A 16291-nucleotide genomic window follows, 5' to 3' on the forward strand; every position below is an offset into this window, starting at 1 on the left:
GAGTACGTCTCTCAAGCTCCTTGGCCTAACGTTCACAGGAAACATGAGTTGGAACAATTACATCGAGGGCATTGCCAGGGCCGCTGCAAGGAAGGTGGGCTCTCTCTACCGTGCTAGAAAACTTTTAACACCCGAAAGTATCCTGTACCTCTATAAGGCCACTATTCGCCCATGTATGGAGTATTGCTGTCATATTTGGGCCGGTGCATCGACTACTAGTCTCTCGCTCCTTGACAGGGTTCAAAAGAGAGTCGCAAATCTGATAGGCCCTAAACTGGCATCTAAACTTCAGCCTCTGTCCCATCGTCGAAACGTTGCATCCCTCTGCCTGTTCTACAAGTATTATAATGGTGAATGCTCTGAAGAACTGCAAGCACTTGTGCCCCCACGACATGAACACCCTCGACAGACCCGACAGGCTGCAAAATCCCACCCCCACAATGTAGAGATCCCTAGATGTAAAAGATCTTTCTACTCCAGTAGTTTCTTCCCCAGAACTGCTAGACTTTGGAATTCCATTCCAGGACACTGCTTCCCCAACTGTACTGACATGCATAAGTTCAAGTGCAACGTGAACCAACATCTCGCTGCCCTAATCCCTACATAGTACCCCAGTAGATGTTTCCCCTGATAGTAGCCCCCTACACCAAAGTGGCAATGTGCCTTGTTTGGGGTGAAAATGTAATAAAAAAATTAAAAAAAATAAAAAAGTCACAAAGAAAATCCCTGAACACGAGACAGAAAAGCCAGGTTATTCTTACATATCTGAACATCTGTTTACCATAATGAAAAAGAACATGGCCATGTTGCAAAGACAATCCTGCAAGAAAGCAAAGAGAGGAAAGGGAGGACAGATAAAGAAATGGGAATACAACACCCAAAATCAGTGCAGGGTGGGATTTGGAAAAAAATTGGTTGTCAGGTCATCCTTGGTGTCTCAACACTCGTCCAGACCAGGAGACAGATAAGATGTGAACCAATTTAATCACCTGTTTTTCTATTTATCTAATTACTCATCGGTATCATAAGATGTTAAGTAGTTTATGGAGTACACTTTATGCAAAAGATTGCAATGCCTGGATTGGACATTGGGGAAAATGCCCTTTTGACCTACTGTTAAATAGTAGATGGGTATGTTTGCTAGTGTATGGCACAATTATGTTGACACACCTGTTATCGCCAGATCACCGAAGTTAAGCAACATTGAGCTTAGCCAGTACCAGATGGGTGACTATTTGGGAAAGCTAGGTGCTGTATGTACTTTCTGGGAAGGTTGGGCACGGGGCCAGCACACTCACCCCGAAAAAAGAACTCCTTGCTACAAAAGCATCTACAAAATTGTAGATAGCCTATGCCCCTCCAGGGGTTCAAGGCTATGGATGGATGGATGTTTGCTAGTATTATTCTGGTAATTTGTATTCACTGGCAAGCATTGACATGTTCAGAGGAAAACAGAGTCATAAGATTATCAAGAATACACTAAAATTTTACCTCAACCTGTGTAGTGAGAAGTGACTCAGTGAGAGAGGAACAGAGGTTGGTGTTCTTGAAGAAAACAAGACGGTTAAAAAATTACTAAAGATCAATAATAAACTAAGGGATTAAGACTCACAGATGTTCATGATGACATCGCGCTCTATAACAGGCATGAGGGAAAAACAAATGAACACATATCTAAGGAAATGGCAGAAACACTAGAGGAAGACCTCCAATCTGTAGTGGAATGGGTGACAAAAACGGATGGTCACATTCAAGGCTTTCAAGACTAAGCTTGTTTCTTTCAATAATGGAAACCTTCTCAACCACTGATAACTATTTCTTTTTAACTCCTCGGCTTAACGTTCACAGAGAAAATGAGTTGGAACAGATACAGTGAGAGCATTGCCAGGGCCGCTGCAAAGAAGATGGGCTATCTCTACGGTGCTAGAAAGTTACTTACATCTGTACCTCTACAAGACCAACCTTCGCCATGTATGGAGTATTGTTGTCATATTTGGGTTGGTGCATCTGCTACTAGTCTCTCACTCCTGGACAGGGTTCAAAAGAGAGTCGCCAATCTGATAGGTCGTGAACTGTCATCCAAGCTTCAACCTGTGTCCCATCGACAAAATGTTGCATCCCTCTGCCTGTTTTACAAGTATTTTAATGGTGAATGCTCCAATGAACTACAAGTCCTTGTACCCCCTCAAAGTAAATACCCCCAACAAACCTGACAATCAGCAAAATCCCACCCTTACACAATACAGATCCTTAGATGTAAGAAGGCCTTCCATTCTAATAGTTTCTTCCCCAGAACTGCTAAACTCTGGAACACCCTTCCACGTCCTGTTTTCCCAACTGTACTGACATGCAGAAGTTCAAGTGTAATATGAACAGACATTTTGCTGCTCAACTCCCTACATGGAATCCTTGCAATTTTATGTCCCCAATAGTAGCCCCTTACATCAAATTGGCAATGTGCCTTGTTTGAGGTGAAAATGGAATTTAAAAAAAAAGAATGTTCTCTGCCACTACCAGAAGAGAAAGCAACGTCAACGTTTCAATAAAGAACGATTTTTCAACTTCAAGAATGTTCTTCTATTTGGTTTTTCTGAAACTGTGCAACACTGATTTTGTTGAACAGGTTTGGTGTGGGGAGTGAAATTTAGGTGATCCAATTGAGTCCTACATCAACCTCCCTCTGAATTATCTTCAATGACTCACAAATGCAAAAAATGCCTGTTTTTCATGACTTCCATGCCTTTATTTTATTATTCTATAAATTATGTGCTGGTACAATTCGTCCATTTTTTTTAATGGAAATCGCTGCAGACAAGGCATGAAGCCACTTGATGTAAGGAGCTAACAAGAATGAAAGAGAATTATTGCAAAATAGGAAATGCCTATTGGCTTTAGTCTTGAAAATACAATGAAAACAGTCAGCGGGAAAAGAGTTCAACAATCTACAGTTTTTTTGTTTTTTTTTGTTTTTGTTTTAAAGAAGCACCTAGAATAGGAAGCTGCATTACACTGAGGTATGAAAACTGCAAATTGATCGCAACCACTAGACCAACAAGTCAAACTATTATTTATATGTTTCAGACTATTATCCTAATCTAGATGTCATGATATTCATAAACGTTTCGATCATTGTACTCTTCAGCCTTCTCCATGTGCCTTTTGCCATCGTTTGTAATTTCTTGAAATTTCAAACTGAAAACTTTATTCTTTAATCTACTTGAGTAAGCTGTTCTCATTTTCAACCAATGTTTTTTTTTTGTTTTGTTTTGTTTTTTTTAGTTTGTTTTTTTTAGATATCTTGCATCAATTAATTTATTTTTCAATTCCTTCACTAAGGATTGAACTCAAAATATTGGTTAGAATCGACTCTTTCTAAGTTCCTTCAACCAAAGATTGAACTCATAAATCTAATGATGGGAGATTATCTCTTCTCTTCATTACACCTCCTCTCTCACAGAACAGACGTTGTTAATCTTTCTCTACTCTATCATTATTTCCATAGAAGATGCTCCACAGAGCTTCAATCTATGGTTGCTCCTTGTAAAACATTCACAGCAAGAACTTGTCTCTCTACCAGCGCTACAAAGAACTTTCCTTTTTTTCTGTGTACCTAAAACCAAACAGGATTTCTATGGACAAAGTTTCTTTTCAAGAACTTTCCATCTGTGGTAGTGATGGGATAATATTTTCCTGATCCTGATACAATTACCAATTCCATACTAAATTCCCGATTCCGATTCTTGATAAATATCTATGTATTTAACTATAGCATTGTTATTTTTTTCCAGATTACTATAAAAACACACATTAAATGCGCAGATATTTTCTTAAACGTAAAAATGAATACTATGGAAGGTATATATAGATGTTAGTTTTACTGGTGTTTTAAAATCAATAAATATTTACTTTTAATTAATAATAGCAGTGGAAGATTTTGTTTTAAACAAAATCAAATAAAAAAGACAAAAGAACCGTTTTTGTCATCAGAAAATATGCACAAATATTTCCAATTCCGATACACCTAAAATTTCTGATTTTTCCAATTCTTGATTCTGGTTCCGAGTAATCGTCCCAACACTAATTTGGGGAACATAAACACAGAACTGCTTCCCTGTAGACTATAATATGGTTGTCTTCAAGACTAACGTAAACAAATACTTGTCCAGCAGTCCTCCTAAGTGTAATCCTGAAAGAAAAACTGACTGATGTCCTGTTCACTTACACACCATAATTTGCACTAACAAATTTCTGTAGTCCTGAAAGGAAAACTAACAGAACTCATCTTCACTAACGCCGCAATTCACACCAACAACGAATTTTAACTTTGATGTATTTCTTCAGCTGTCAAACAGTCAACGATCTATCTACTCCAGCTTGTCTTTCTTAAAGCAGCTAATCCCCTCATATGCAAATCAATGCCACACATAAAAAGAATCAAGCTACAAACACAACTTCTTTACTTCTTTTTCTTTCCTCGATTGTCACACCTAACAGGCTAAACAGATGTGCCGTCACTTGTGTGAATAGTGTCTTCTATTTGTATTTTATTTTGTTTTTTGGGGGTTTTTTTGTTACAAAGGCGTTATCTCATATCAAGGCCCGGAGGCCACTCGAGGATAAGGGTTAATGTGTGTGTGTGTTGTAATTATTGGGTCAGTAATGTGGTAATCATTTGTGGTGGAAATTTGGTATAATCAGGTTATTTACATGGACGGTTTAATAAGAACTTGTTTTTACATTACAAGTAATCAAACTCTGGCCACTTCACCCATTGTTTCCAATCCTCTCATAATATTGTTCATCATCTAACTGACAATCTTGCAAACGTTTATTCTCTAGTGGATTTTGGCCTTGATAAGTGGTGACTCAGTAGTAAAAATAAAGATAGAATTCACTGTAATTTTTTTTCAACAATGTTTTTATTCATTCGGTTATGTGTGGTTTCTTGGGATATCCAATTTGTCTTCAAATAGTACAGCTACTTCTTTCGCACAAGTGTATGTGTGAGGGATATTTCTAAAAATGTAAAACTAATATAATTTTGGACGCGACAAACAAAATGTCGAAAGCTGAATGAAGATAATTAGAATTTTAAACATCGTAGCAAGGAAATCCACTTACCCCATATTAGATTCAATTTTCATAAACTTGTTTATTTCTAACGGATAAAACTCCGGTCCCGTTTTAATTTTAGGCATCATTGATCGGATATAATCTGTGGCTGCTGATCGGAACATTGAAATCTAAAATAAAAAGAAATTTTCAATTTGAATACAAGAGGAGGAGGAGGAGGAGGAGGAGGAGGAGGAGGAGGAGGAGGAGATGATGATGATTTTTTTTTTCAATATACATAATAAATAATAGAAAAAAAGTTGGATGGTTGAACATACACTAATGTTGTTAAAAAAAAGTGTTCTAAGCCTCACGCAGAAAGAAAAATCATAGTTAAACATTTTCGTTGGGGAAACACACTTCTTATAAGGAAGGTAGCTGTAATGAAATGGATACCGACGAGAATTGACGACCTTGGTGTGGTCATAGTAAAACTTTCATTAGTGATGTTAGCAGCCTTCATATGGTTCTTCCTATAACTTCCTATAGCTGATTCTCGAAAGAAAAAAAAATGTGTAAACCAATCCCAACAATAGAATGGTTCATACCTGTCAACTTCCGGTTTCCTAAACTCAAATCACAATTTTAGAAATAATGATAAGGTCACGTGATGTACAAGAGATTTGGAATCAACCACCTTTCTCTATTATGGATTATTACGGCATATTCACGTTGACACACCAGTTCTCGTCAGATCACCGATGCTAAGCAATGTTAAGCCTGGCTAATACCAGATGGGTGACCATTTGGGAATTCTGTATCTGCTCTCTGCTTATCTCGGCATTGTTTTCAGTCATCCTGCACCTCCATTTGACACTGGTATTTAACAACGCAGACTCAGGACATGCGCGGTTGGAGATTGCACAACTTTTGCCACAAAATATTTTACGTGCAGGCATCCATCCATAGTCTGTCTAGTCTGAAACAAGCTACCATTATAGAACTGCAACGATTGGGCATTGCTGCCTCGTATTTCATTGTTGTTGTTTAGCAGTTGCTAATTTGGGGCAAAAATCGAGCGATTTGAAGTATTTGTTTATTTGCCGCCATGTTTTGCTTATTGCTATTCGTGAAAAAGAAATCCTTGTAGACTAAGGCAATTATAAATTCGTTTCAATTCAATGATCCTATTTAGGTGAGCTAGAGTTTTTTCATAGAGAAAAAATAGTAATCAAAAATAACATCAAGGAAATTAATGCCACCCTCCCCCACACACACAAATAATAATAAGAGAAAACTTTATTGTCCCCGTTGTGTGCATGTAAATAAAACATATAATGCTAACGTCAGAATTACAAAATAAAAATCCCAGAATCATGAAACATATTTGAAGATCTAATATTTTATTCTCTGTCAAAGAATGCAACAGTTTTTGCGTAGTCGTAATATTTAATTTTATTAGAACGATCGTGTTAAGAAAATATATCGTAAAAAAAACTTTAAAAAAAATGTAAATTAAAATGTTACATGTTCTAAATATGTTTGCCTGTGAGCTGAAATACTGTGAGCGTTGAAGGTGTTCGTTTAAACTGAATGCAGTTATTCAAAGCGTATAATTATAAAGCAGGTATAATTACAGAATAGAAATCCTAGAATCACGGAATATACCAGCGCGGTAACAATCTGTTAACAATTTAAAAATGTAAATTAAAAAGTTAAATACGCTAAATATGTTTGCCTGTGAGCTGAGATACTGCGGACGTTGAAGGTGTTCGTTTAAACTGAATGCGGTTATTCAAAGCGTATAATTATCAAGCAGGTATAATTACAGAATAGAAATCCTAGAATCACGAAATACACCAGTGCGGTAACAATCTGTTAACAATTTAAAAATGTAAATTAAAAAGTTAAATGTTCTAAATATGTTTTCCTGTGAGCTGAGATACTGCGGACGTTGAAGGTGTTCGTTTAAACTGAATGCGGTTATTCAAAGCGTATAATTATCAAGCAGGTATAATTACAGAATAGAAATCCTAGAATCACGAAATACACCAGTGCGGTAACAATCTGTTAACAATTTAAAAATGTAAATTAAAAAGTTAAATGTTCTAAATATGTTTTCCTGTGAGCTGAGATACTGCGGACGTTGAAGGTGTTCGTTTAAACTGAATGCGGTTATTCAAAGCGTATAATTATCAAGCAGATATAGTTACAGAATAGAAATCTTAGAATCACGGAATATAATAGTGCGGTAACAATTTGTTACCTGTGTAAACGAATGACCTGGTGTTTATGGATGACATGTTAGTAGATATTTTAGAGGAAGGAAAACGGTTACTATCCTATGTTTACATGTAATTTTTAGGGCAGGCAAAAACCTTGGAATAAATGTAATCATTTTGTAATAATTAAAAATGTATAAATATTTTTGTGAAGCATACTGCAGGCAGTGCTGTTGATGTTGAGATTATATATATATATATATATATATATATATATATATATATATATATATATATATATATATATATATATATATACTAGCAGTTCAACCCGGCTTTCTTCGGGCCCTATGCACTGTTCATAACTTTATGTGTATATGTATAAATATATTAAAATGTTTGACTCATGTGAATCTACATCTAAAATTTCAAGTGTTTAGTCACAAAATTGGTGGAGGAGTTTGGTAGAGTCTGCAAAGGTCAACTCTTTAAACTTTGACCTCTTGGCAGCCAAATTTTCGCCCAAAAACTGATTAAAAGGCTTGCCGCATGTCTGAATACCCTTTATGTAAAATTTCAAATGATTGGACCCAAAATTGGCTGAACAGTTTGCTAGAGACCGTAAAGGTCAAATCTTTTGAACTTTGACCCCTTGGCAGCCAAATTTTCGGCGAAAAAACGATTAAAAAGCTTGCCCTATGTCTGAATACTCTTTATGTAATATTTTCAATGTTCAGACCAAAAATTGGCTGAGTAGTTTGGTAATTTTTTTTAAATTTGACCCTTAATTTTGACCCTTAACATTTATTGTTTTGGGCTCAAATCAAATTAAAAAGTTTGATCCATGTCCAAGTAACCTACATTTAAAATGTCAAGTTCTTCACTGAAGAAAGAAGTCAGTGAAACATTACGTAAAAAAAGAGAACATTTAAAAGAAACAGGGAAAAAAATGAACATTTTCTGCCAAAAGGTGCTGGACAGAAGCAGTAAATTAAAGATTGTCTCTTACAATATGATTTTATTATTTGTATTGAATTATGTAGCACAATATTACTTTCTGAGTATTTATTCGTACTTATATCTCGTTTGGAGAAGTTCTATATTTAAAATACAATTAAAATACTATTTTCATAGAAATGTTAATAAAATCATATTTGTTACATGTTATTGGTTTTTCTGTCCAAAAAAAAACTAATTTTTGCACTTTGCAGAAAAATATCAGCTTTAGCTAAATATATTTTGTTGATTAAATATATTTCTCATTCCATGGAATTTCCACGGGTCTTGCTAGTATAATAATATATATTCATACATGGAAAAAATAAAAGCAATATATATGTATTCAGCTTGAATAATACAATGCAATTAAAAACAATTAATAAATAAACCATCTATAAGAAAGAGCATCCACAGAAATAGACTTAATAACAATATAGAAGCATTTTCCTCTTTCATATTAAATACTACCGTAACACTAATATAAGATCTCCAAGAGGAATGTTTCTATAATTGTTAGCAATGGGGATGTTTCTGTGAATGTGATTTGAATCCTTGGGATCCTAACTAAATCTGCACGTTGTAGACTTAGAACTTGTATAAGTCGATTTCACCAATGAAAAATTCACAAAATACCAAAAGGGCTTCATCTGTATCAGTCGTGAAACATAAATAACAGATCTAACTCTAAAATGTGAAATAAAAAGGGGATCATCAGCTGTTTACCTTGCAATTTTTTGGCAGATTAATAAACAGAACAATTTTTAAATTCAGTACTGATAAAAATATATATATATATATATTTATTTCTCTTGACGATTTTACTTCTTTTTTGTTTGTTGTTCTTATAATTGAAAACAGTTTTCATTTTATCAGTTTTTCAGACATAACTATATTTAAAAAACAATAGTGAAGTAAGTTATGATAGTGCCAATATAACAGGGTACAACAATAATAAGTGAAAATTGGCTAATTAGAATTAAAGATTGATATGCCAGCTTAAATGCTATTTAAGTCAATCTGTTAAAATCTTACAATATAAATAAATATGTAAGAAGAAGATAAGAAATATAAAAACATTTTTTTTTTAAAGAATGGACGTTTCAGAAAATTTCAGTTTGGATCTGATTAACGCACGCATATATAATAAAAACAAATAAAACGTATATTGTTAGTGTTAAAAGTTACTGTACATGATTATTTCTAACAATTAAAGAGGAAACAAAAACCAAGCTAAATATGTCTCTAGAGCACTGCTAAAACCGTATAAACTGTAGTGAAGTACATTATTATAGTGCTAATTAAAACCAACACAAAGTCAAGTATCTGCAGAATGTCTTCTTGGTTCCTCCTCTTCTCTTTTCTCTCTCCCAACGTTCGAACACAGCATATAATAACAAAACTCTAAAGCACGTCTGACAGCACTGACTTCTGCCAACAGTCTGCCCCTCCTCTTAACAACACAGGCTTTTTATATCGCAAAATCGTTCACCTCTATTTGCATATTCTTCTAACTCACGTGATCACTACTCTATAAATAAGAGTCTTGACCGTTTCTTTTCTTTCTTTCTTTTATTTATTTTTGGTGACCGACCCGCACGTGGTCTATCCAGGTAAGTCACGCATTTCTCCACACTCCTCCCTGATCTCATGATCACAAACAGGACATGCGGGCAATCGTCATTGGCGGGTACTCCTTCGAAGAATTGGGGGCAGCACTTCCTCATTGCTGTTTTCTTCATTACCACCATCATTACTACCAGTCTGTTCCATTATCCCGTCTCGTGGTTCCATAGGCGGTGTCTCACAATCAGGGCAGGGGGGCAGTATCCGTCTTTGTCGGGTACTTCTCCGAAGAATCGGAGGCGTCATCTCCTCGGTATGCTCCATCATCCCTTCTCGCGGGGTTTCGCAATCACGGGGGGTGGGCAGTATTCGTCTCTGTCGAGTATTTCGATGAGGCATTACTTCCTTGTGTCCATCGCTCTCCTCACTATTGTCATCAGTATGTCCCATCATTCCCTCATCTGGTTCTGTTGGTGGTGTTTCTATGCTCACCTGAAGGGGCAGTAAGTGATCAGGATCATCTCTGAACGGTGTGTGATCCTCCTCATCGTCCTCAGAATCGGAAGAGGTATAACAAGGGCGGATATCTTTTACGTGACGTGGTATGCCACCAATCAACATGGTCTGAGGACTTATGATTTCGTCTATTTTTCCCCGGAAAAATTTCGTAGTGCACCCAGCATTTGGGGGTTTTATCCAAACAAGGTCTCCCACCTGATATGGTGTATTGACAACACTCACCACTAATGGTATGGCATCAACTCCTTTCACACGCTGTTCATATTGGTAAATCCCATTGGCTGGTGCAGTTGCTGGTGTTGCATTGTCCTTGGGTGTTATATTATACCAGTACACAGCTTCTGGAATAGAGCACTGCGTCCTGGCTGCAATTCTTTTGATGGTGCGGTGACACCGTTCTGCTATACCATTACCCTCGGGATAATATGCACACCGATAATGCATTTTAATCCCCCATTCGTGCACGAATTTCTGAAATTCTTGACATCGAAATGTGGCGGCATTATCAGTCAGAATTTCTGTACATAATTATTTCTAACATTTAAAGAGGAAACAAAAACCAAGCTAAATATGTCTCTAGAGCACTGCTAAAACCGTATAAACTGTAGTGAAGTACATTATTATAGTGCTAATAACATCATATCACAATGAAAACTAAAATTTCGCTTCTCAGAATCAAAGGTTAATATGTCAGCTTAAATGCTATTTGGGTTCAACTTTTAAAATATCACAAGATAACTTTATTTGTTAAAAAAAGTAGAAACTTCTATGCCGAAAATTGACATATTAATAGAAATAAAAATGTTTGCTGTCCAACCAAAATACACACAATCAAGACAGAGAAAAATAGCTCAATTTCCTCTATAACATCCATTTCTTTTTCATTATTTCATTAGTCTAAACCAGACAGCAAAAATGCAATTCCTTCCAAGTCTTAAGATGGCGTTGTCTCAAATAGTTCTTTATACAAAAAAAAATTGTTATTAGAATCTAATAGGTAAATAAAAAAATAGAAGTAAAGTCAAAGAAAATGTTTCTAAATGAAAACGATATTAAAAGTTATATCGGCACGCACCTCCGTGTCTGTAAGTGGCATTCTGGATGCTATTTCTTCCATTACCTGCCCAGCAGGTGGTTGCATTGTGCTCCATGCCATATGTAAAGCTTTGATGGCTTTGTGCAGAGCCGTATTAGTCACCTTATATGGTTGTGACCCATTTGCAATCTCCAAAAGAACTATCAGTTGGCTGAAAGAAGAATAGACAGAGAAATCAATACTTATGTGTTATTTATGATATAAATCTCACATCAAAGTCAGGTTAGTAGGGGACAAATTCTTCACTGATGGTATTGTGAAATTGTAATCTTACATGGAATATATTTTTTGTTTTGTTTTTCATAAAATATTCAATAATAAATAATACATTAATCATTTCATGGTTTTGAATTTTTGAGATGAGGATTGATAATTTGTATTATTTGGATTATACAGATTGCTGTTCTCATCTTGAGTGTTATTTTCACAACGTTTCGGTCGATGTAACCTCCGACCTACTTCATGTATCAATTGTCGAACTCAGGAATATATCAGTTGAACATAGGAATCTGCACAGAACTTCATACAGAACACTTTATTTAATCCACGGGTGTAATGTGCTCTTGTTCCATCAAGCATGACCGGGTAGAAGTTTTAAGTAATTTGCAATTGTATTATGAGTATTGCCCGTAATGAGGATTGAACCTTCAATTTCTAGAAAGGTGTCACTTATAACTGAATTTTACCTAGAACTTTATCTGTTATGCCACGAATCCACAAAGATTCTCAAGTTCGCCAGAAAGATTCCTGAGTTTGATAAAATACACCTGAAGAAGGTTGGAGGTTACATTAACCGAAACATTTTGAAAATAACACTCAAGAGGAGAATAGTAGTTCGAATAATCCAAATACAAATGAATCATTTTGTTTTATTTTTTTAATTTATTTATTTTTACTTTCGAATTTAAATATTTGTTATTTAATTAATTATGAATAAACATCGAGTTTGTTTTTACAAATGTTTCCTTTTTTTTCTTTCTAAAAGTAAAGTTATTGACCATAGTAAAGAGCGACTTGAAGGCTCCCTTTTCATGTGATTACTCCTCTTACCTTTAATCATCATCTTGTAATACTGAGGGCTTTATGTTAGCAAGTGGACATTAAGTAACCTTTTTTTTGGCCCTTTGGTATGACTCAACCGAGGATATAAAATTCATCTCCCGTCCCACTACAAAACACTCGGTTTTCCTTCTAAGATTAAAAAAAAAAAAAAGATAGAAAAAAGCGTTTATATTGACTTTTTTTTTTTTTACTAAAAACGGTGATTGTCGATTTTGTAAGAAAAAAAAATTTGTTTCTTTCTTCTTTTTTTTTTTAATGAATATCGTTCCTAACAAAGCATGAAACCACTTTATTTAAGGAGCTAACAAGAATGAAAGATGGTTGCTACAAAGACAAGAGATGCTTATTGATATTAGTCTTGAAAAACCCAAAGCTATAGTCAGGAGGAAAACAGTCGGCAGGAAGAAAGTTCCATAAGCCTGCATTTATTGGAAAGAAGCTATTGGAACAGGAAGTTGTATTACAATGAGGTATCAAAACAGTAAATTCATGAAGACCACTAGATCAATGAGTCAAACGAGCCGGAGCAAAGGAAGTAGGGAATGGATCTGATAATTCTGAAGAACACCATAATAGTGTTTATAGAAAAGACTAAGACTAGGAAGATCTCGTCAGTGAGAGAGTGGTTCAGAACTCTCAATACACACCACTAAACAGTTGACTCTCAATATACGGCACCAGACAAGCTGTCTCTCAATACACGGCACCAGACACAACTGCCTCTCAATACACCATGGGTCTTTTCGTTTTTCTTCTCTTTGCTTTCTCTTCTGATCTTTATGCCTATATATGCATTCAATTCCATGACGTTACGCCCACGTCATGGCTTAAAATGCTGACTCGGAACGTGTTTCGTCATTTAATGGCGGAGCTAGACTACGTTAAAACTGTAGCAAACCAGATGTAGCTGAGATCACTGCTACACTAGACATGAGAGAATAGAAAATGTTAATGTAGAAATAATAAGGTGATAGAGGCAAAGATGAAAAGCAAATTTCTTAACACATAATAAAATAAGATTACAAATTGTTTAGAATCGGGAAATTTTGTGAAAAAGTGGGAAACAAATGAAATTTACATTAAATTCAACTGTAAAGAAAATAAGGAAAATTTTAAATGGAGAACCAGATTTCCAAACTTACTAATCCAGGCTTTGGTACATTTGATCTTGGTTTCATTTTTCCTATGGCATATCATATTGTTTAATGAAAATCGCCCAAGACAAGACATGAAGTCACTTGATGTAAGGAGCTAACAAGAACGAAAGCTGATTATTGCAAAGATGGGAGATGTCTATTGGCATTAATCTTGAAAAGACCAAGGCTGTAGGTAGAAGAAAAACAGTGAGCAGAAAGAAAGTTCCACAGCCTTGCAATCTTTGGAAAGAAGCTACTGGTATAGGAAGCTGTATTACAATGAGGTATTAAAACAGCGAATTGATGGGGGCCTCTTCACTAATGTATCAAACGAGCTGGAACAAAGAAAGCAAGGAATAGATCAGATAATTCTGAGGAACACATGTGATAATAGTATTTGTAGAAAAGACTGAGACTAGCAACATGACGTCTGTGAGAGAGAGGTTGCAATGAAGAAAAAAGAATGAGACTAATCATTTTCTGCAATTTATCAAGAACCTTCAAATAGGTTACAGATTCACTTTCAAAACCAATCAACACGAGAATATCCGCTCATCTTTTTTTCTATTATTTCCATAAAAATGTATGTGTACACCAAAAACTTCAAAATAATCGACATCGTTTATGTGACAGAAATATATTGAAATCAGAGATTTATTTTCTTTCTCAAAGAAAATCCATACTGAAATTTATTTTTGCTTTCAATAAAGGAGAAAGAAAGACTCTAATCTAAGAATTTTTACATTCTGTCTATTTTTTCGATTGTTGACATGATTAAACAAGATTTTCAGTCCTTCCCTCAAAGGATCAGAAGTTCGTTAAAGTAAATCTCTAGTGATGTTTAAAGGCGTTTAACTTCTCTATTTGAAAGATGCCAAAATCGATATATTTAATTTTCTTTTGGGTCTTAGCAATTTAAACTTTATCAAAGCTGTTGTATTGGCCATATGTTCACTCCAAGTATAGAATACATTCATCTATAATATAAATCTCACTTGTCTGTTTAAATCTATATATGCATGTATGTATGTATGTATGTATGTATGTATGTATGTAGGTATGTCTAAACACACCGTGTGTGTTTGTATGTATGTATGTGTGTGTTGGAGTTGAGAGAGCTCTCGTAAGCTATGGTGAAAGCAACCTTTCTAGGAGAAGCACATCTCTGATTTAAAAAACCATAAAGCGGGAGACCAGTACCCGCATTAAGCTGGTCTGCAGTTTAACTTGTTGCTGGCTATCTTGCTCTTGCTCGTTGCTGGATCTCAACATTTTGAACAGAGAGAGAGAGAGAGAGAGAGAGAGAGAGAGAGAGAGAGAGAGAGAGAGAGAGAGAGAGAGAGAGAGAGTTAGCTGTCGTACAAAGCTAAGACTCTGTAACATCATCTGTTATAAATACTCCCTCAGGCATTTGTCTATTAAAATGGTCCTGTGGCGATGGAAGTCATTTTGGGGCTCATGGACTTTAAGTGTCTGAGGCAGTGGCACTCGTCTGACAAGACATTGCAATCATCATGTATGCCTAAAACTTTCGATATCGTTTTGAAGCTGACCCTTAACGATTAAATGCATCCAATAATGTTTGCATTTCTTCAATCCTTCACTATATAATAAAGAAATGTGCATTATATATATATATATATATATATATATATATATATATATATTGGAATCCTTTGAGATGTATAATTTATGTATTTATTTATTTATTTGCAGACTGTTATCCTCATCTTCATAGTTGTTATTGTTTCACCACATTTCGGCCAACTCATCCTCTGGCCTTCCTCAGGTGATTAACCATGACGGGATAAGAATGCTGAGTCTTGTAACTGTATTACAAGACTCAGCATTCATTATACCCTGATGACTTAGAAGCAAATAATTACCAATATTATGCTCTTTAACAATCTTAAAAATTTAATCAAATTAGAAATAATCTGAATTTTCAGCTGTATAAAACTACCTTAATCTAAATATAACAAACATTACCCACTGCTCGTGATTGGCTTTCAAAAAAAAAAACGTGATGATCAGACAATTAGTTTCAAAATTTACCCCACACAAGTACTTGAATATATATATATATATATATATATGTTCAAATTTATATATCTAGATATATCAGCTTCAGAATTTACTCCCCACAAATAAGGTAAGACAAGCAAGAATTGATTATTAGTACTTTATATAGCTAGAGAAATAGGAGAGTGATAAATTTTGCTTGAAGCATTGTGTATGGCCATGATTCAATTCACTTCTCAGCATCACATAAAAATAACTACATTGATATCTTTCCTCGAACATGAGACCGCCATTTTGTGTGTTATTTTATTGTGAGTAACACACGAAAACCGGAAGGACAAAAAAAAAACGACAATTATTAAGAAACAGTGTGATTTACACATGTACACATTTTTTTATTGCATTTTCACCCCAAACAAGGCACAGTGCCACGTTGATGTAGAAAGTTACTATCTGGGACATAATTTTCAGGGATACAATATAGAGAGTTGAGCAGCAAAGTATTTGTTTACATTACACTTGAACTTCTGCATGTCAGTACAGTCCGGGAAGCAGGAATCCAGAAGGGAATTCCAAAGTCTAGCAGTCCTTGGGAAGAAACTATTAAAGTAGAAGACTTT

General features: G+C 35.2%; 1 protein-coding gene across 2 annotated transcripts in view; it reads right to left on the reverse strand.

Annotated features, from left to right (window-relative positions):
* Window positions 1-16291, reverse strand: part of LOC145245783 (protein unc-13 homolog D-like) — a 513002-nt gene that overhangs the window by 264113 nt on the left and 232598 nt on the right. For both annotated transcript variants that reach the window (XM_080107524.1, XM_080107446.1), the window contains exons 11-12: window positions 11431-11602; window positions 5122-5243 (exon numbers count right to left, since the gene is read on the reverse strand). In XM_080107524.1, coding sequence (XP_079963650.1) covers window positions 5122-5243; window positions 11431-11602 — 294 coding nt within the window. The remainder of the gene's footprint in view (window positions 1-5121; window positions 5244-11430; window positions 11603-16291) is intronic.

The sequence above is a fragment of the Euprymna scolopes genome, chromosome 1, assembly GCF_053919585.1.
Source record: "Euprymna scolopes isolate OS-2025 chromosome 1, ASM5391958v1, whole genome shotgun sequence".
Taxonomy (NCBI): domain Eukaryota; kingdom Metazoa; phylum Mollusca; class Cephalopoda; order Sepiida; family Sepiolidae; genus Euprymna; species Euprymna scolopes.